Source organism: Microcaecilia unicolor, chromosome 8 (genome assembly GCF_901765095.1).
Source record: "Microcaecilia unicolor chromosome 8, aMicUni1.1, whole genome shotgun sequence".
In the NCBI taxonomy this organism is placed as follows: domain Eukaryota; kingdom Metazoa; phylum Chordata; class Amphibia; order Gymnophiona; family Siphonopidae; genus Microcaecilia; species Microcaecilia unicolor.
In genome coordinates this window covers 183,692,311-183,714,049 of record NC_044038.1, presented here as the reverse complement: position 1 = coordinate 183,714,049, position 21,739 = coordinate 183,692,311, and the positions used below count along the sequence as shown (strand labels likewise).

Here is a 21,739-nt window from a genome sequence, read left to right as displayed (position 1 = left end):
ATGAAAGAAGTGGAGGAGTAGCCTAGTGGTTAGAGCAGCAGGCTGTGAACCAGAGAGACCAGGGTTCAAATCCTACTCATGCTCCCTGCTGTGGCCTTGAACAAGTCCCCTTTCTCTCCATTGCCTCAGGTACATACACAGATACATGGTAAGTTATCCATGGAGAAGAACATACCTATTGTAAGACTACACTGGAGGGCCTGATATTCAGAACATAAGAGTGGCCATACTGGGCCAAACCAATGGGCCATCTAGCCCAGTATCCTGTTTCCAACAGTGGCCAAGCCAGGTCACAAGGGTTTAACCGAGCAGAAGAAGCTGAACCCCGCTAAGCTGGCCATCTGGCAATACTCAGCAGCAGTTAGTGCCAGGGTAGTCTGGTGGTAGAGATTGGGTCAGCAGCAATATTTAGTCCAGTAAGCAGATAAGGTTAAGACAGCAAAAAGGCTGTCTTAGCCTTATCCATGGGGTGCTGACCAGTGTGCTCTGGCTTTGGTGAGAGAGGAGTTGGGATAGTTCTTCTTTTAGCGGACAGTGAAAGAGGCTCTTACTGCTCTCACTGCCAACTGTAATGCTGCCACTAAATCAGGGAGGGGCTGATGTCATGTGCACAGCTTTGTGGACGGAGCTAGGATCAGTTCTCAGATCAGGCTGACCAGGACCTGGGGGTGCAGATGTCCTAAGATCACACAGGTTTAGGGCCCAGTACTGCAAAGGGAGGCTGAGGTCTGTCACTGCAATGACTGGGCTGAGTGTGAAGCAGATATAACATTGGGAAATGAAGAATACAGGTACCAGATTCTGGCTCCAAGATCCAACGGAACTGGAAGGTCTATCGGGAAAAGAATAATTTTTGAAAAATAATATTAACTCCACCAGTCCTGAGCATCCCGTCAGACAGCAGCAGTTCTCCAGGGAGGCAATTTGACCTCCAGACTCCTGGAGCAATGTTCCCTCTAAGCGGAGCACATGAGCGATTGCTCAGACATTTTAGGTGTGTCACTCACAGAGTTTACATGGTTGCTCACAAAAATGTGGGGTTTTTTGTTGGTACTATCTATAAAAATGCTTTTGCTAATACTGGCGCTCAAAAATTGTTGGTTTTTAAAACTTGCTGCTCACATGAAAAACATTTGCACACACCAGGCCACTCTTTAGATGAAACATTGTCCTGGAGTAGCCTGAGGGCAGGCTGGGCAGTGAGTCCCAACTAGTAGCTGAGGCCCAAGTCCTAGATTATGGGTCACTCAGCCATCAAACAAGGAAACAGAAAGACATAAAAACAACATCTCCTCCCAAAGCAATTCACAGGGCAAGGACAGGTACCTTACCTCCAAGATCTCAGCCACATAGGGCGTGTTCTGGAAAACTGGGGCGTTGTCGTTACAGTTTAACACAATAACAGTCATTGACTTAGTCACCTGCAAAATAAAATGTTCCAGTTATTCCAAAGCCATTACAATAAATAACACCAGTCACCAGTCCCTACATACATATACATACACACTCACTCATACAAACACACACACATCATACATACACACACATACATACACATACATACACAAGTGCACACACATACACACATATATATACACACACAAGCACACACACACACACATACATACACATACACACACATAAACACACATACACACACAGTCACTCATACACATGCACACACATACATACACACACAGACACATACATACACACTGTGACAAGGCTACAGCCCAGAGGTACAAAATGAAATAACAAAATCCTGAACTACGTCTCCCAGAATGCATTGCCCGTCCCAGCAAGGGGAGCCCCAGGGATAGACAAGATGGGTATATACCAACTCTGACCACAAGAGGGAGGGAGAAGGAAGAAGCCCAGTTCCCCTGGCTCTGTAATCAATACATCATGCCTCCCACCTGTAAGAGGGAAGGGTGGGGGTGAGAAGCAGGAGGAGGAGGGGATGGATTGGGTGGAGGAGGGGGTTAAAGAGGCTGAGCAAGACGCAGAAAGTAGGATGGAATGGGAGCTGGAGAGCCCTGAGGAAGGTAGCACCTGAAGGTGGAAAGCTATGTGTGTAAAAGTTTTGATTTAAAACCTGTTGTAAGGAGGAAGCCTGTTTTGATTAGAACTGTTTGCTCTGGGGGAAGGGCAGAGGGCTGGAAGAGTTATAAGCCTGGTTCTCCAGCTGCTCCTGATTGTTGTGTAAGAACTGTGGGAGCTGGAAACCCTGTTTGGACAGGAGGGAACAATCCTGCTGAAAGGCCAGCACTGCCTGTGATACGTACTTTGAAAAGGAAGTATTTTCAAAGGGGACTATTGCAGCCCTCAAGAAAGGGCAGAGACTTTGGATTGCTGGGTGAGGGGCAGCACAACCCTGCCTGGGGCAGCCCTAACCCAGGGCTGGACTGAAGCTTTTGTTTGTAACTTGGAAACAAAATAAAAGAAAAGAATATTTGAAGGTATCTGCTGGTGGAAATTTGTGGGGCTCGGATTAATCCTGGGGAGGAGACTTCCTTCCTCCCCCTACTGGCGCAGCAGTCCCGTTTACAACACATATACAGACACACACACACATACATACATACATACATACATAAACACACACATATACACAAACACACACACACACACATACACACACATATACACATATGTTTTTGCTCCTTATAATGTAATGAGGAGTTTTCCTGCTTATCATGAAAATTTCAAGGTTTTAATGTATTTTCTAGAGTTATGACTTTTTGATTCTTATTGTTATCCGCAATGAACTAAAAGCACTGGTATTTGTAGAGAAGAAGCTCCATATAGCATAACATAACATAACACGCACACACATACATACACAGTGACCATTCACCACAGTCCTACCGCACTCTGATGACACACAAGCAACTCTATCAGAGTGTCTCTCCTGCCCTGCAGCAATCTCTACTATTCCATCACTGAAACCTGCCAATGTACCTCACTCTTGCCCCTGGAGCACAATAGTAGACTTCAATTCTTACAGTTACAATTTTTTCAAAAACAATAAGCACAAGCTTCATCTATTAGACATGTTGACCTACAGCACAAGGAAGGAGTAAAGAGGAACCATTACCAATAGAGAAGTCAGGAGACCCCAGAATGGGAACAAGGTGAGGAGAGAAAGGGAGGGAAAGATAGAGGAGGTGTAACAGAGAGAAGGGCAAAGAGACAGAAAGAACTGAAATAAATAAAAAGGAGGTTACAGGAGAAGAACAGAGGTGGAGGAGGGAGATGTGTAAATGTGGAATAAGGAAAGGAAGAATAAGTGGACAGGATGATAACTGAAAGGAGACACAAAGAGGGAGCGGTGGTAGGAGATGGGGTGAGGGAAAATGAAGAAATGGGTATAGGAGAGGCAGAGAGGAGAGGAGGCATACAGGATGGAGAGGTGGAGAGAACAGACACAGAGGGGAAGGGGTGTTGAGAGCATAGAGCATAACTGACCTTCCGTTTATGACATACCTTAGCAAGACGGCCATCATCAACTGTAATAGTAACTCTAAAAGATCTTTGTGCCTGTAAAGTTAAAAATAATACATTTAATATTCACATCAGCAAAAAAAAGTTTTGTTTCTCGGAACATTTATAAAATATGGGAATGGTTGGTTAAAGGAGGGTTCAAAGGTTTGTGGGAGACCTCGGGAGGTGTATGGATGTATGAGTGTCTCAGAAGCTATTTGAGAAGTATATGGGCATCTCATAAAAATATCATAAGTATGGGGGGGGGGTCTCTGGAGATTTGTAGAAGATGGAGTCTCTGGAGATATATGGGAGCTATGGGGATCTCAGAAAGTTGCTGGGGGTACAAAAAGTTTCTGGAGATTTGAAAGGAGATGGAATCTGGAGGTATACAGGTCTCAGAAAGTGACTGGAGACATACAGAGTTTCTGGAGACTTCAAAAGAGATGGGATCCCTGAAGGTATACGGATCTCAGGAAGTGGCTGGCCTGACACATAAAGAGTTTCTGGAGATTTGAAAGGAGATGGAATCTGGAGGTATACAGGTCTCAAGAAGTGGCAGAAGACATACAGAGTTTCTGGAGATTTTGAAAGAGATGGGATCTCTAGAGGTGCATGGTAATTCTGGGGGTTTTATCAAGTTGTTGGAGGTCTCAGGAGGTCTGTGGAAGTTCTAGGGATCTCAGGAGGTTATTGGAAATGTAAGGTGTTCCAGAGAGTTCTAGGAGATGAGATCTCTGGGGGACAAAGTTTCTAAAAGGTTAATTTTACAAACACCATGATAATAATGAACTTCACTCTTAAGCCATCTACACGGTAAGAAGTTCTTTTTAATCAGACCAGTGACACCCAATACAATTTGCAGAAGATGGGATCTCTACAGGTGTAGGCAGTTTAATCACATTTTCAGAGTATATCTCACCTCATAATCCAAAGGGACTACAAGTGTTACATATCCCGTAATTTTATTCACTGAAAAATGATATGAGTTTGATCCTTCCATACCATAGGACAGCGTGTCATTATCTGCATCATGAGCAACAAGTCGAAATGCAATGTGGCCTGTGTGAACAGAAAAGATTCAGCATCAAAAAGGAAGCACTGTGACAGGGGCGCCTGTCACCCATATTTGAAACATCCAAGCACCTACTATGGGTAGGCTCTAAGATTTCATGTCCCCAGTGGGGTCGAATGGCAGACTGCTAGCATTCCATATCACAGAGGTCCTCAGTCAGGACGGGACTGTCCTCAGCTCACAATTCAGACCCAGGTTTGGCAGATTTTTCAACAACAAAACATCCTATTTGCACTGCCCAGGAAGTATGGCACTCAGACAAACCTCATTTCTTAAACACTATTAGGAATGGGACACTCTAAATGTTGAAATACCAACCAAAACAAATTAAACAGACCTGCAATGGCACATTAGCTTCTGCAGGTCATATTGCCTCATTCTGATATTTAACTATGGCACCAACTCTTGACAAGTGAATTTAGTGCTGCTGGTCTCAGGGAAGAATGAGCCATTGAGAAATCAGACTGAGGCCATAGTGCTACAATGTTACAGTGGAAGAGTAACCTAATGGTTAGTGCAGTGGACTTTGATCCTGGCAACCTGGGTTCGATTCCCACTGCAGGTCCTTATGACCTTGGGCAAGTCACTTAACCCTCCATTGCCCCAGGTACAAAAACTTAGATTGTGAGCCTTCAAGGGACAGAGAAAGTACCTGCATATAATGTGTATAGCACTGTGTACATCTAGTAGCGCTATAGAAATGATTAGTAGTAGTAGTATCTACTCACTAGACCACTCTTCCAACTGAGAAAGAAGAAAAAGGAAAGACCAGCCAGGAGTCCAAGACACAAGGTCACCATAAACCACAAGCCTCAAACACTGAAGACCTGCTGGAAGCGCCATGACTTAGAATTCTTTAAAATGAGCCTGGGAACTCTTGGGTTTAAGCTTTAATGGTTCCTGGACACCAAAAAGGCCTTGATCTGTATAATTCATCTGAATAGACTAAAGAGATGGAACTGGATGAGCAAAGAAGCTGGCCTGAACTAAATGGCACTATCTACTTTACTAGCTAATTAAGTTCATTAGTTCTAAGTGTCTGAAAAGTTAACAATAAAATTTTGAAACAAATTTTGGAGCATACAGGAAGTCAATGAATGGAATTTAGAAAGGAACCAGATGAGTGAAGTGGTTACAGCTGTCACTAAAAGGAACAGACAAGCAAAAAAGTGGAAGGATAGGTTCCAAGAACTGCCAGAAGTCCAATATTTTCCAATAAAAAGTTTATTCTTCAAAAAAGAGTCACATGCAATGTCCAGACCCAACACGGACCGTGTTTCAGCAGTATGCTTTCCTCAGGGGTAGTTATTCTCCATATTGTTTCTATATTCATGATGAGTCGAGACCCCTGAGGAAAGCATACTACCGAAACACGGTCCATGTTGGGTCTGGACATTGCATGTGACCTTTTTTTTTTTTTTCTTCGAAGAATACATTTTTTATTGGAAGATATTGGACTTCTGGGAATTCTTGGAACCTGTGCTTCCACTTTTTTGCTTGTTTGTTCGACTGCTGTGGAGGCATTCACCCGCTGTTTCTTTTGGCTCTACTAAAAGGAACAGGTCATTGGAGGATGGACATGACAGAGAAGACATTGGAAGAGGTTCCATACCTTAAGATAATCCTCTCTGGAGACAAGAGAAAAGGGTCTCACCTTTGACTTAAGCTTTGGATCTCTTTCTTCTAACAAGTCACAGAGCAAGTGACACTCACTGCTTCACCACCACTGGCTTAACTTTCTTTTTCTGGGTCACTATTAGATCTGCTGGGAAGAGACTTTCCCGCTCACACAGATCACAGCAAAGCCACTCAGCTGCCATCTCTGGGTAGAGACACTCTTACTTCTGCTCCCCTCCCTCCACTCCCAGCCTATAGCTAAGGAGACAAGATGGGTCAGGGTCCCGGTATTGGTCCAGTCTCTTTACACTCCTTATAAGTTGTTACCATCGAAGAGCTACTTTGTTTGGTAGGAACGTACATTCATTAATACACATTAAAAATGCAATTGGGGCTAAATCCATATAACATTTGTTAACTTATGACTCAATTCAATGAAAGGATAATTCTATAAGCCAGGCACTGACATTTATGTGTGTTACAGAAGTCTGACATTTATGCACACAGGTATTCACATATATGTGTATTCTGTAAATACTATTTGTGAGGGGTTTACAGAGGGGAGGAGCGTGGAAGGGTCATAGGTAGGGCAAATAATAACAGAATACTGTAAGGACAGAGGCACTACATTTACCCCAAGCTCTATGGCTGGTGCGCTGATACTGTTATGCTATGATTCTATAATGGAACCCAGGCGCCTAGATCCTCTATAGAATAGGATCCTACCACGAGACCTAGGGGGCGTTTAAATGGAGGTGTGCAATTATAGAACCTGCCTCATTTGCACATACATTTTAAAATGTTTATTGAAGCATATGCATGAAATGAACTGAAAACAAATTCCACAAATCAGGAAAAATGGCCAAACAAACCAAAAACCAACCAAACCCTTTCACCCTGTGCATATCACTGTTTGGCATGCAAACCTTTATGCTCCTGCACATATGCTCAAAGGCCAGAGAAGGAAGCTGAAATCATAAGGAACATACAGACATGGCAACCGTGCTCAGAACTTACATTTGACTTTAACCAAAGAGGCCAAGAAAGAATCATTATACAAGAGTCAAAGAGCCAAGGTAGTGAGGCTGTGAGCTGAGGTCTTCTCCAGCCCTTGTGATCTCTCCAGTCTCTGTACTCACCAACTGGAAAGTTCTCTTTTAATTCCACAGTGGTCATGTTGGACTCAAAAACAGGAGGCATCTGTCCTGAAACTGGAATGTAGAGCTGTATGAGTCAGGATGATTGTCTATGGAGGGAGTAGCTCCCCTGCTACCAACCCCCTCCTGTTACACCCATAAGACTGGAAGGAAACACTCAATGCCAGGGCTAAGTCCCACTGGCATGGATGCTCCAGTAAGCACGAATTTCCTTCAGGGCTCAACGCTGAGATATTTTTAAGGAGTTTTTGTGCTCCAAAATACAAATCTTTACTGAGCAAATCATCTTCCAAGTATAACAGTTGCATATTATAAGAGCTTTCGGCATAGGATACAGTTACAAAACGGTTTAGGAATTTCTGATACTTACTGCAGACTGCGTGAGGTGCACTTTGGCTGCAGTTATGGGGTTTCTTGATTACAATAAAGTTATCATTATTTTTATTATATCAGTTTTACCTGATGCAAGCAGGAAAGGGAGGATGGTTATGAACCAGCCGCTCATCTTGTGTTACCAGCACAAGCCCTGCATCCATGGGGAGAAAAGTGACAGTCAGTGCTCAGAATGTAAAACCTATAGACAGACCTCGCACAGAAAGCTGATGCCATACCGAGCTGTAGCACCAGAGAAAGCCTGAGACTAACCACCCTAGCCCCCATCAATGTTTAGTAAGACTTGAAAATCATAACTGGTATAGTCACCCCAAAAAACTGCCTGAAGTGGAGGATCTTGTGGGCTCAGTGCAGGTCCTCTAATCAGCTCTGGAGTATGCCCAAGTCCCTTTCAGGACCACCAAATTACATCATTTCAGGAGGGAGATCTCAGGCCAGCCCTCGATTTCTAACAACCCTATCCTGATGCATTTTGGGACCTGGAGCTCTGATTTCATAAGAACATGAGTAGCAATACTGGGTCAGACCAATGGTCCATCTAGCTCAGTATCCTGCTTCCAACAGTGGCCAATCCAAATTACTAGGCAGAAACCCAAATAGTAGCAACATTCCAGAACCTCAAAGAGTAACAAGATTCTAGAATCCCAAAGAATGGCAACATTCCATGCTACCAATCCCAGGGCAAGCAGTGGCCTAGTATTATCTCGATTAGTTTACTGTAATTCCCTTTATTTGGGTTTAAATTAATCTAACATTCAGGCTCTGCAAATTGTTCAGAATGCAGCAGCTCATTTGCTTATAAGACTGAAGAGGTTTGAATATGTATCTCCCACATTGAAAAGTTTGCACTGGCTACCTGTAAAATTCTGTGCATATTTTAAAATTTTAACTTTGAAACATCATTGTGTATATAGTAATATTCTGCAATGTTTATTGAATTATATGAATATGCATGAGCCACGGTGTGATTTGCAATCTATGTCAATGAAACAGTTGTTTCAATATGTCATTTTGCAGAAACACGGAATTGTACCTTTTCAATAGCTGGAGGGAATTTATGGAACCTTTTGCCAGGTTATTTAAAACTTTGTGCTGATTATAAACAATTTAAGAAATTGCTAAAAACTTTTTATTTTGTGAAAGCTTTTATCAATGGATAGGATTGAGTTTATTTCTTTGGCAGTTTCCCATGTTTTGCTCTGTTTGTTTTATATTGAATGAGATTTATGATTATTTTGTGATTGTTCTGTTTGTTGTGGGGTTTCTTCTTGATATTATGATTGTTTTTTATTGTAACCTGCTTTGACTTTAAAGTGGGATATACATTTTTGAAAAGAAATAAATAAACCAGAGGCAGCTCAACTTCTTTTTTGTTAGAAGGGGCTAAACAAGCCAACCTCTGCCCCAGTCCTCCAAATCCCCTAGTAACTGATGCCATGTGGCACAGAAAATTGGTAGGGCCCTGGCTGCAATGGCCCACCCTGTTTCATTGCCTATGATGGAGGGGGCAAAGGGATATTCAAGAAGGATAAGGTCATAGCTGAAAAACAACCTGAATTCTTGTCTTTGTTTTTTAGAAAGGTTCTGGTATAGTATCTCCCCAACTTCCTCCATTTTACATGGCAGTAAACTAAATAATAGCCAATCACAGGGACCTGATGGTGCTGACTACAGTTCTAAAGAAATCCACACAAGAAACTGCAGACCTGCTACTAGTAATTTGTAACCTATCATTTAAATCTGCCTCTGTATCTGAGAATTGGAGGGTAGTCAATGCAATATTGCTTTTCAAAAAAAGGCTGTAAGGGTAACTCAAGTAACTATAGTGGAGGGCACAATGGTGGAAGGCTATTGTTAAAAATAAAATTTATTTGGCCATATTAATTAATATATCTTGATGGGGAACTGCCAGCATAGATTTAGAGAAGGGAGGTTGTGCCTACCTGATCTATGGTGTAAATAAGGATGTGAATAAAAAAACAGCTGATATTGTGCATTTGGAGTTTCAGAAGGCATTTGGTAAAGTCCCTGATGCGAGACTCCTGAGGAAATTCAAGAGTCAAAATGCCCCACTGTGGATTGACTAAAATATAAGAAACAGAGAGTTCTACTCTTATCCTACTCTGTATTGCTCACTAGAAGCTGTAGTCCCATCCCTGGAGACTTATCAGCCTCATTGGAATTACTTCTCTCTATATGCTACTATATATTCGTCCCAGAGTTGTATTCTCTTTTCCGGAACCTTATCAGCTTCCTTGCACCTACTGTTACTCTATTTTCCACTCTGTATATATTCCCGGAGTTGGTACTCTCCTCTCCGGAAACTGTAAGCCACATTGAGCCTACTGCTATGCGGGAAAATGTGGGATACAAATGTAATAAATAAATAGGTAAATAGTAGAGAGTGACTCAAGGATTAATTCAGGGACCATAACATACTCATTAACAATCCGGAAAAGCAGCAATGAAAGAATTAATCAAGCTTGCAGATCACACAAAAATATTCAAAGTAGTAACTCAAAGAAGAAAGCAGTTTCTATTGCTAGACCTAGGGATCACCAAATAGGGGCTGCTTTCTTTTGTCTTTTCCATGTTAAAATATGTTTTCTTTTTTAAACTTCACAAATGATTACATTTCTTAGCGATAAGACTGATTTTCAGGTATCTGAAGACTTACAGGCCGAGGCTTCTCTTGTTCAGTAGACTGTACCTGCTATAAGTAGAGGCAGGAGCTTACGATCACCTTAGTTTTCTTTATTATAAGGTTTTTTTCTTCTTATCTCCATATTTCAGCCTCAGCTTCTCTTTTGTGGACTTTGTAATTAGTACTGCTGATTAATGTTATATTTTTCATTATAATTATTTCTTGTAGTATAGTAATGTTTCTTTTTTCAAGTTTTGTGTTGAATTTTAAAATAGCATAAAAATAAAATTAAAAAGAAAAAAACATAAGCAGACTGAGGAGCGGCAGAAGGACCCTGCCAGACTGCAGAAGTGAGTGTCAAAATGGCAGATGAAATTTAATGTGGACAATCATATAAGGGAGAACAATCCTAAGTACGGTTATATAATTCTAGAAGTTATCACCCAAGAAAAGGATCTTGGAGTTATCATGGACAACATGTTGAAATCTTCAGCTCAGTTTGTGTCAGCGGCCAAAAAAGCAAATAGAACACTAGGAATTATTAGGAAAGGGATAGAAAACAAGACAAAGAACATTATAATGCCTTTGTATCACTCAGTGATGTCACAACGCCTTGAGTACTGTGTACAGTTGTGCTCTCCGCCTCTCAGAAAAGATATATCAGAAGCAGAACATGACAAAGGGGTTGAATGAGCTCCTTTTTGAGGCTAGTCTATAGCCAAAATCCCAGGAATAACATGTATACAATGTTTGTACGTTTGAGAAGCTTGCCAGGTGCCCTTGGCCTGGATTGGCCGCTGTCGTGGACAAGATGCTGGGCTCGATGGGCCCTTGGTCTTTTCCCAGTATGGCATTACTTATGTACTTATATGATTAGCGCTCTTCAGCTGGAGGGGTTGGAATGGTTAAATAGGAAACAGTTATTTACCTTTCAAATGGGACTAGAACTCAGAGAAAGTATTTTTCACTTACCTCACAATCGAGCTGTCCCATATGTTGCCAGAGGATGTGCTCAGGCTGGGGACCTAATAAGAATGTTCTTTCGCCTACATACATGATCCGAGGGTTGTGGGGAGGGGTGACAGCCATCAATTTTCATTATTATCTTTCCCTAATTATGTGTGCTGTAGATGCTTTGGGGGGAGGGGGACAGTGAACATTTGGTGGCAAGGTGTGGAATATTGCTACTTTATTGTCCTCTGGGTATCGAGAAAGGAAAGCGAGAAAATCGAAGTGAATGTTGTTTTAGCAGTGGGCTTAAGGAGCTGAGCGTTTAGGAGGTTTTAATACATGTTGATGCCCTTTGGAATGAAAGAGCAATGGCTCAATTATCCTCTCTTGCACTGATTGACCTAGTTCAATTGCTGGCATTTTCCACCCATCAACAAGAGTACATTTTAAATACTGGTTCCTTACTTTTGGACTGGGACAAGAAAATAGAGGAGAAAAAGCCGACTCCTTGGTCTGATCATTTTGTAATATGTTTTTACTTGTTGTGCCAATGGTACAAAAAAAAATAAAACTGGGATAAAGTTAAACAGATTAGGGAAAAGAAAGAGATTGGGATGGAGGACCTTTGAGGGAGACTGAATGACACATGTGTCTAGTTCTTCTCTGGATGAGGTAGTCCCAGTAGGAGGGACTGCTGTTCTCTCTTGACCAGCTAGTAAAGTAAAATTGTTTTCTGATTCATTGAAAGCACATACGATTTTGCAGTGTAGATTTCAAAGATGTGGGAGAAAATCTGGTTTGAAGAAAGATAAGGGGTTCTCTGTGGACAGCAGAATAAATCAGTCATGTATGGGTGATGTCATCCAACTGCATCAAGATGTATTTGCTCTCCTAAAGGTCAGAAAGCCAGCAACCTCCACCCTTGAGCCAGCCCACACCCTCCCTCAGTCATTCCAAAGCCTTGGCAGGTTCATCCAAGAGGAGAGACGGGTGGCTGACATCCTGTTGTCCACAGAGAACCTCTGCTACAGGTAAGTAATCTTGCTTTCTCTTTAGACAAGCAGGATGAGTCAGCCATACATGGGTGATACCCTAGTAGAGGAATGCAAAAGGGGGGGGGGATATTCTGAGATGTTGCTGAGCATGCACCCCCACCTCACCCCTTGCACTTCTTTTAGTACTATGGTAGGATGAAACTGCAAATAGTATTAGACAGCCAGGTATGTTTCAAAACAAAGCCTCACTACTTTTCTTATTATTGCCATTATTATTATTTACATTTTTGGTGACTGCTGGACTTGCTGGAACCACAGGTCACTCAGGGGATCAGAACAAGCAGATAAGGCAAACCAATTAGTAGCAATGGCCATAGTGTCTTAATATAGTGGAATGAGAACCAGCATCCCATGAAAAGAGTGAACTGATCCTGCAAACAGGAGAGAGACAGTGCTAATGGTACCATAGCCCAAACAGAGGCCAGATACCCACTGGGCTGGGTGCCTTGTTTGGTCCAAGTGAAAGTAATGTCTGTAGGGTCTTGTGCCCAAATGAGTTGGTGGTAATAGTGCTTGATGGATGGAAGGGCTAAGCATTGGCACTGCCCATGTCCCTCCAAAGAATGGGATTTGGCAAAGCTAGAAACTCTGGAGTGGAGTTGATGAGTACGGGCCAGCCCTGAGGCTGAGCTCTATTTGTTATGTACTCCAGTGCCTTCGTGAACAGACAAAACTATGACCGAATAGATGCTTGGGCGGACACAGAGCATAGTGGCAAGCACAGGTGGAGAAGCAGCAGGCAGAGAAAGTCAAGGAAGGGGGCCAAGCGTTAGACTAATTTTAGAGCCCTAAGTGGCTTTTAGTTCATTAATTGTATTAATTTTCAAATGGGATATGATTGTTTTTATCCAACTACGATTTGTTTTATGTTTGTCAATGCTTTGAGCATTGTAATATTAATTGTGAATATTAGTTTTGTACCATATAGAATGTTTTTTAATCATAAGAATGTTGTAAATCTCATGGACGATTAGAGGGCCAAAACAGGAAGAAGGTCGCAAGGAACAAACAAAAAGAAGATCGCTTGCAACAGGCAGTTCAAAAGAATCATGGTAAATATAAACATACAATAAAATCAACCCACACGAACCTATAGCAAGGCAGAGCAACTTACACAGACCGGGAGAGCCAAATGCTCCTTCCTATGTAGGTCTCTCTTACCACTTTTCATGGTATCATTTGAACATCACAACCTATAGTTAAGTTTGGTTTCCTGTCTACCATCTGTCAGCCCACCCTCATGTAACTTCCTGTGAACCAACCTGGTGAAAGTCTCTGCTTACCTTAGCCATCCGAGCTGGGTGAGCCTTGTCAGTTTCAACCTCTTGCTGGTACAGGACCTGGACAGGATTCTTCCTCAGACCTTTGTCTCCTCTGAGCTCATTAATACTTCTGTCTCTCCCCATCTCTGAGGCAGTGTTCAATCATTAACTGCTCATGGAACATACAGTAATAAACACTGAGCTTCATTACCTTGTCAATACCCAAACGCTACCAGCGTAGATGCACAAACTAGACCTCTAACCAGAATCATATGAAAGTGGGGCACAGACACGTATCTTTCACAAGCATTCAGAGTTCAATTACTTTAGAAAATATAAAGAAATCTAAGGGAAATAACAGTAAATCTTTCTTTCACCCAGACACTTGGATCTGATCCGGTAAATCATACCGTTCTTGTTATTCAGTTGGAACATCTGGGAGTAATAGAAACTGCCCTTCCCATTCACATCCTATCTGCAAAATAGGACCTTTCAGGGCCACTGGCTTAATTCCCTTTCCAGCAAACACAGCAAAGGTGACACACACACAAAAAATAAATAAATAAAAATATATATATAAGGCTAGATGATGTGTAGAACATGCAAGATTTTAATTTTAAACATCCAAAGACTCAACACGAATTGTGTTTTGACCACAATGGCCTGCTTCAGGAGTCTTCAAAATGGATGTCCTCTAGCACTTTATTTCTCAGATCTAGCACGGAAAATCAATTCACCTTAAAACATGTAATCGCTAGCACAAACGTAGTGGTCACTGCCTGTTCACTCGAAAGTTAACAAACTTAATGTGGACAAGTGCATAAAGTGGAGATTTCAAGGGCCCCCAGCTTGGGCCTTGAGAGATGTCTCACAGGGCAGCACACCGACCTTTGGAGCGGAGAATGATATATCCATTGAGTGAGGGTTAGAGAGCTTGAGAGAACATCCATTTGGGGGGCAACTGATGCTGGGACGGCCCTCTGTGATCAGTGTACTGTGCTCCTTGAATATGTGTGTGCTGTAGGGGTTAGGTCTGTGCAAGGTGTAAGCTCTCTTGAGCAGGGACCATCCTTCCCCATGTTTAAACTTGTACAGCGCTGCGTAACCCTGGCAGCGCTATAGAAATGCTAAGTAGTAGTAGTAGTGGTTTGATTCCCAGCCTGGGTGTTTGGTGTTACTGTTTTATTTCCCCTGCCATAGTGGCTGCAATGTGCCAGGTAGTTGAGTAAAGTGACACTCTGGGCACTTTTACATTGGTCTCTAGTTATGTTCTTATTGCTTAAGTGGCCAGTACAGCCAGAGGAGATAGAGATGTTCATGTAGCTTCTGTTCCTGCAAAGACTCACGGGCTCTGCTCCTGCCACTGCCATGATGAAATGAAAGCCAGCTGCTGATGCCAGTAAAAAGGAGGGAGTAAGAGAAGGGACAGTGCCCTTATCCAGCTGCTGTCCCCAAAAGGGATAGTGAAGCACAAAAGTTTGTCTATGAGAAGTGAGAGAGAGGGGGGGGGGAGGGAATGAGAATGCAACAAAGCTAACAAAACTTGATGAATGATCTACAGTGTGGCAACTATGATTTAATGCTGAAAAATGAGCATTCATGCATTTTAGCTGCAAGAACTCAAGAGAGAAACACAGTATAGAGGTGAAGTTCTTCTAGGCGTGAAGGGATCTGGGTGTGGTCATATCTGATGATTTTCATTTCATTTACTATTTATATATTGACCTCCCAGCAACACAGGCTGCTCAGTGTGATGTACAACTCATGAAAAGGCAGGAAAGAAGAGGCAAGAACTGTGAAGGAGAGAACCAAATAGAAAAGGAAAAAAAGGATACCAGAGAAAAAGAAAAAGAATGAAACATAAACAGAAGGAAGAACCAAAAATGAGAAAACAAGAGACATGACGGACCAGGAAATCAAACCACAGGCGCCAAAGGTTGGAAGCTTTTACTGCCTGACAAAGAATATTAATCATGTAAAATATTGCAGCACCCAGTTCAAAGTCCCTAACTAAGATGTGACTCCCACCCAGAATTTACAAGTTGATAACAAGTCTATATATTTCTGTCTGCCTCTACTTCATCTTGTGTACAATAACTTCTTTTCCATGCAATCAGCCTAGAGATTTATGTAGTGGGTTAACAAAGTTTTAAATGTATATGATGTGCCACCATTAGAAAACTAAAGGTTTACATCAAATCAAATTCAATTTAAAATTCAAATTTAAAAGCATCTAATATAATAATTTGCTCCTCCAACATTCCAATGTGTCTCACTGGGATCGTAACCACCTGCTGACATCACTCCTCCAACGTTCCAATGTGTGTCACTCTGATTGTAACCACCTGCTGACGTCACTCCTCCAACGTTCTCTGTCCCCCCTCCCTCCCAGTTCCATGGGACCCTGGAACTGGGAGGGAGGGACGGAGGGACAGAGGGAGGGGGGACCCTGGAAATGGGAGGGAGGGGGACCCTGAAACTCAGAGGCAGGGAGGGGATGACCCTGGAACTTGGAGGCAGGGAGGGAGGGGGGATGACCCTGGAACTCAGAGGGCGGGAGGGAGGGGGGACCCTGGAACTGGGAGGGAGGGGGGCCTCTCATGCTCACACTCTCTCACACAGACACACTCGCACCCAGTCTCACTCTCTCTCTGTCACACACACACTCACACATTCACTCTCTCTCTCTCTCACACACACTCTCTCAAACATACACACTCCGAGGAAAACCTTGCTAGCGCCCGTTTCATGTCAGAAACGGGCCTTTTTTTACTAGTATCAAAGAAAAGACAAAAGGACAAAAAGGTAAAGAGAAAGTTACAATCATCCAAATAGAAGCAAAAAAGTAAAAGAAAGCACTGTGTTTCTGTGCATCCCATAGTCTGGCCCCTAACTTGAGATCTCAGCTCAAGAATCGAAAGCCTTATGAAGGAAAAGGTGTTTATACCAGTCCTAAATTTAATATATAAGGGATACTAGCCTAAAATTCAATGCTAAGGAATTCCAGTGGCTCAGGATCATTGGCTTGGATATCAATTGATAAATGATCCTGAAATTTTGCCGGGTAGATCTGAGAGCATGTGAGGATCAATAAGAGTTCAAATAACGAAACAGATAAAATGTTCATCAGAATACAATATTTTGTGGACCAACATCAAGATTTTGATTGGAAACCTATTTAATATTGGCAACTGATGCTCTGCCTTTAGCAAAGGGGTCACATGAACAGACTTCTCAGCACCTGTAATCAGTTTAACAGCAACATTTTGAACCAAATGTAATTGTCTGAGATCAATCATTGGGACACCCTGAAGCAAAGCATTACAGTAATCTAGACTACTTTGGACCAAGGCATGAACCAAATTGCGTAAAGCCTTCTTATCCATTAAGTTTACTTATTGAATGAATCATTCTTAGTTTAAAGTGACATTTGCTAATGAGAGATAAAACATACAGATAGTAGTTCATGTTAGGATCTAAAATAACTTGTATCTTAATGGAGGTAAAAAGAGAAATGAAAGAATATTCTTTTAGATATAATCTTGATAGCAAATTGCTATAATTTTGCATTGGATCAGTTCACTGGAAAATAATCTCTTCTCCCTCTCCCCCTCCCTAAACGGACTGCTTGCTCATTACTGGCACATATGAGAAGCAGAATGGCTGCCCTCAATACAGAAGATGGAAGAGGCAAACCTCCAATTTGTGGAATAGACTGAACTAGCAACAAAAGTTAGAAAGCAGGTTAAAAAGAGTCCCAATGTTTTAAAAATTTAGAATTCAAAATCTCTGCATTTGCCAACAATCTGTTGGTGCATATATTACTACCCCCCCCCCCCCCAAAAAAAAAAAAAAAAAAGATCATCCATTGCATTGATGGAACTTTTTGCTGAATATAGGGACTTTTCAGGGTTTAAGTTGAACTGGTCAAAATCCCTTTCACTGGCCTCTTCAGATGAGGTATGGCAGAATGGACAATTTCCTTTACAATAGGGGAATCACTCATTCCCACTGTCAAGTTGGTAATGACTCCCTCTTGGTCTGCACAGTAGGATTCATTTGTTAAAGATGGTTGAATTCCCAAAATGGCTATGGGGCTCATTTTCAAAACAAAAAAACATCCCCAAAACATCATAAGGTGGTAGATGAATGTTTTCCCCTCAAGACTCCATTTTTAGACGTCTTTCTCCACAGTTCATCCACATTTCAAGGGGTCATCTTGGGTGTATGTTTTGGGTGAGGCATGGGAGGGGGGGCACCAAAATGCAAACGTTTTTCCTGCAATAATGAAACAAAACAAAAATGTATAAGGCCAAAATCAAGATGTTTTTGGCTAGACCTCTTTCAATCACAACTAAGTGACCAAAAGATACCCTAAATGAACAAATGACCACTGGAGGGATTAAGGCATAACCCCTCTTACTCTCCCAGTGGTCACTGACCCCTCCCACCTCCCTAAGATATGACATGACGGCTCTAGATATGATAGGCATTCTTGCTAAAGCAGCAGGCGGGTCCATGGAGTAGCCTAGTGGTTGGTGCAAAGGACTGTAAATAAGGGGACCCAGGATCCCACTCTAACTGGTACACTTGTGGTGCTACATGTGAGCCCTCCAAAAACCACTAAATGCCTACCGTACCTACATATAGGTGACACCTGCAAGCTTGAGATTGTAGTAGGAGGTACAGTAGGTTTTTCTCTGTTCCTGGAGGGCTCACCATATAGTATAAGGGGGTTATGGTGAGATGTGTACCTGGGACCTTGTATGTGAAGTGCACAGCATTGCCCCTTAGGCTGCCCCACTGCTCTGCTGGGATTTCTAGGTGACCAGTTTGCTAAGAACGATAGTCTCCAGAAATAGTCCCAAAAGAAAAACACACTGTGCACAAAACATCTAGAAAAAGGCAATTTTCAAACAAAAAGATATATATTTTTCAGGTTCGAAAATGACTGTTTGCCACTCGATTTTTGAACATTTTTAGCAAAACATGAAAAAAATTGAATTTAGATGTTTTATCGAAAATGTCCCTACAAATGTACTACAAATGCTATCCTAAATTGTTTATTTATATGTAGTCTTTGTTGTATCTTGTTTCTCCTGAGGACCCCTAAATGGGTAATAAAATATTATTAAACATACAAGTGAAGATAGCTCCACCCCCCCCTCAAAAAATAGAAAAAGAACAAAATAAGTGATACAGACACACAAGAAATGTCAGAAAATGACTTGTTATTGTATATATAATAAACACATTTATGCAAATGGCCCTCAGAATTTCCTAACTTGTGGTACTAGGATCTAGCCCTGAGCTTCTTTCACCACAGGATCACTATCCTGGGTTCATGAGATGTGATCATGTCCGACAGCTGCTTTCTTCAATCTGCGATATGAAGGGGATCGTGGAGGTTTCTATCTCAGTGCTGAGTAACTACACCTTCTGCAATTGCCATGGGATGCTGAAAGCTCTTCCAAGAGGAGTGTCTGCAAAAAAAAACAAAAAAAATGAAAAACAGCGAAACGGATGGTGCACAAGAGAGAGAGAGAGAGAGCGCAACAGACAGAGAGTGAGAGAGACAGAAAGAGACAGAGAAAGACAGAGAGAGAGAGCAACAGACAGAGAGACACACACACAGAAAGAGACAAAGAAAGAGAGAGAGAGACAGAGAGACAGAGAGAGAGACAGAGAGAGAGAGAGAGAGAGACAGAGGGAGAGAAAGAGAGAGAGAGAAAGTCTATGCACAAGTGCAGAGCACAGCAGTACCTGCACATCCAGGAGGAAGCAAACGTATGGATCTCACTGACATTTTACGTGCAAGAATTAGTGTGGGATGGGAAGAGCAGGGGTTTATTCAGATGTGCTTCATTCTTGGTTTGTGCTGTTGATTCTTTCACTAGCTGTGATTGGCAGAGCAGCACTACATTCTTTTCACCAGGAGGTGGCGCTTGAATACTTGTGCTTTCAACGCACACAGCATAAAGGCCTGGGGTTTCTGCTTCTCATTTGCTGAGGCTATTGCTGTGGTTTGCGATGCTTAAATGGAAGAAATTAGCAGGGGTGATCTGGAATTTACATCCAGAAATTTATATCATAAAGCTGTTAATGACTGTTGAAATCTCATGGAAATCAAACCTTGCCAGCATACAAATTGGGAAGCTTTATTTATTATTTTTTTAATTTTTTTTACAACGTCTATTCCACACAATCTGAAATTTTTGGTGGGTCATAAAATATACACACATAATCACAGTTATCAAATAGACAGTACAAGATTAAAATACATCACATTAAGCAAACTTAAGCTTAAAATATCAGACAAAACAAAAAAATATTAATTTAAACGTAATTATCAACCTTAATGTCATCTACATTTCCAGTTCCTACATTACAAACCAATTATCCAATAAGATGTCCTAATAGAAATGCTTTTAACTGTTTTCTAAATAACACCACTTAATCCAGTTTAAGCAGTTCATCAGGTAAAAGTTCCCCAGCTGCGGACCAGTTACTCAGAAAGTGGTAGATCTCAGTTCATCTGAGCGCATTATCCGGAAGGATGGGATGCTTATTTATTTATTCATTCTTGTATCCCACTAATATCCGGAGCAAAGTTTCGGTTGAATGTGGCTTACAGTTGACAATCAGGTGAGATCAGTGGCGTAGCTAAGGGTGGGTCTGGGTGGGCACAGGCCCACCCAGTCAGCAGCCCATGAGACCCCCAAAACTTATCAGTGGCGGCGCTTCACTACTCTCTCTCCCTCTTCTCCACTCATGGCCTGGCATCTGCCCGTCTCTCTCTGAAATCCCCCCTCCCGGTCTACCTCAGAGCTGGCATCCTATAGGCATCCTGCGCCAGCCCTGCAGGCTTTTCTCTATCATGTTCTGCCCTCCATGATGTCACTTCTTATTTCTTTGGCGGGAATGTAGTAGAGAGAAGCCTGCAGAGCCAGCGCAGGTTGCCTATAGGAATTGCGACAGGCAACGACTCTGAGTTAGGACCGGGGGAGGGGTTCAGAGAGAAATGGGCAGACGTCGGGTCATTAAAAAAAACCTATATTGTATGTATGTACAGGGGTAGGAGTGGGGGTGGGATGGGCCCACCCAGGTTAACTCTGGGCCCACCCTACGCCCCTGGGTGAGATTATAGTGTTGCAATTCAGTTACAATTTGTCTGGGTCATCTGCGTACATTTTAACCCTACAATTTCTTGAAGAGGTAGGTTTTCAGTTCTTTTCTGAACTGGAGGTAGTTTGTGATGCCTCGTGTGATTTTGGGGATTGAGTTCCACCGTTTGTATCCCAAATAACTGAATCCTGCCATGTAGGTGGTTTTGTAGATTATGTTTCTGCATTTGGGTAGGTGAAGTAATAGGTAGTTTCTTGGCGATAGCTCGATCAGGTCTAGCGCTTAGGTGCCAGGTTGAACAGTATTTTGAAGATAAGGGTGCTAGTTTTGAACAGTAATCTGGCTTTGATCGGGACTGGGAGTCAGTGCAGCATTTAGTGGGATATCAGCAACTCCTGACTGTGCCCTCGGATTGGGAGGCACCATTGGATATTTTCCGTAAAGCAATGTTTAACATTGCTGGGCTTTTATTATGGAATGCCCTCCCATTGTCGCTGCAGGTGGAGGATTCCCTCTCTCGCTTTAAGGCCCAGCTGAAGGCGCTCTTTTTTCGGTCTGCATTTGGCCCTTGACTGTTGATTACAGCATACGGTCAATTCCCTCATCCCTCTATTTCCCCCTGTCTTCTTTTGCTATTAAGATTATATGGAGTTCTTGTCTATTTTTTGATTTTACATGTTGTAATCCACCTTGATGGCATAGCTTTAGGCGGCCTATCGAATAAAGACAATCTTGGAACCTATATCCGGCAAATTCTTGTTGAGTAGGTAACAGGTTCCCCGGTCGCAGACCTGTTATTCGGAAAGTGCTAGATTTCAGTTCATGTAGGCTCACTATCCAGAAGATTGACCACAGCATTCTTGAGGGGCAGTAGATCTTCAATGTTGAGGCTAAATAAAAGGAGCTTCATTGTGAAAAGTGTTGTTTATTATCAAGGAAACCTTAAACTGAGTCCTCCAGGTCACTGGAAGTCAGTG

The 21,739-nt window shown here is 42.2% G+C and overlaps 1 protein-coding gene across 1 annotated transcript in view; it reads right to left on the bottom strand.

Annotated features, from left to right (window-relative positions):
- The window catches only part of CDHR2 (cadherin related family member 2), a 64,800-nt gene extending 51,057 nt beyond the window's left edge, over positions 1-13,743 (bottom strand). Inside the window, exons 1-6 of the mRNA XM_030213161.1 lie at positions 13,659-13,743; positions 7,792-7,858; positions 7,315-7,386; positions 4,406-4,545; positions 3,487-3,540; positions 1,332-1,421 (exon numbers count right to left, since the gene is read on the bottom strand). Coding sequence (XP_030069021.1) covers positions 1,332-1,421; positions 3,487-3,540; positions 4,406-4,545; positions 7,315-7,386; positions 7,792-7,837 — 402 coding nt within the window. The 5' untranslated portion in view covers positions 7,838-7,858; positions 13,659-13,743. The remainder of the gene's footprint in view (positions 1-1,331; positions 1,422-3,486; positions 3,541-4,405; positions 4,546-7,314; positions 7,387-7,791; positions 7,859-13,658) is intronic.
- Positions 13,744-21,739: the final 7,996 nt, after the last annotated feature.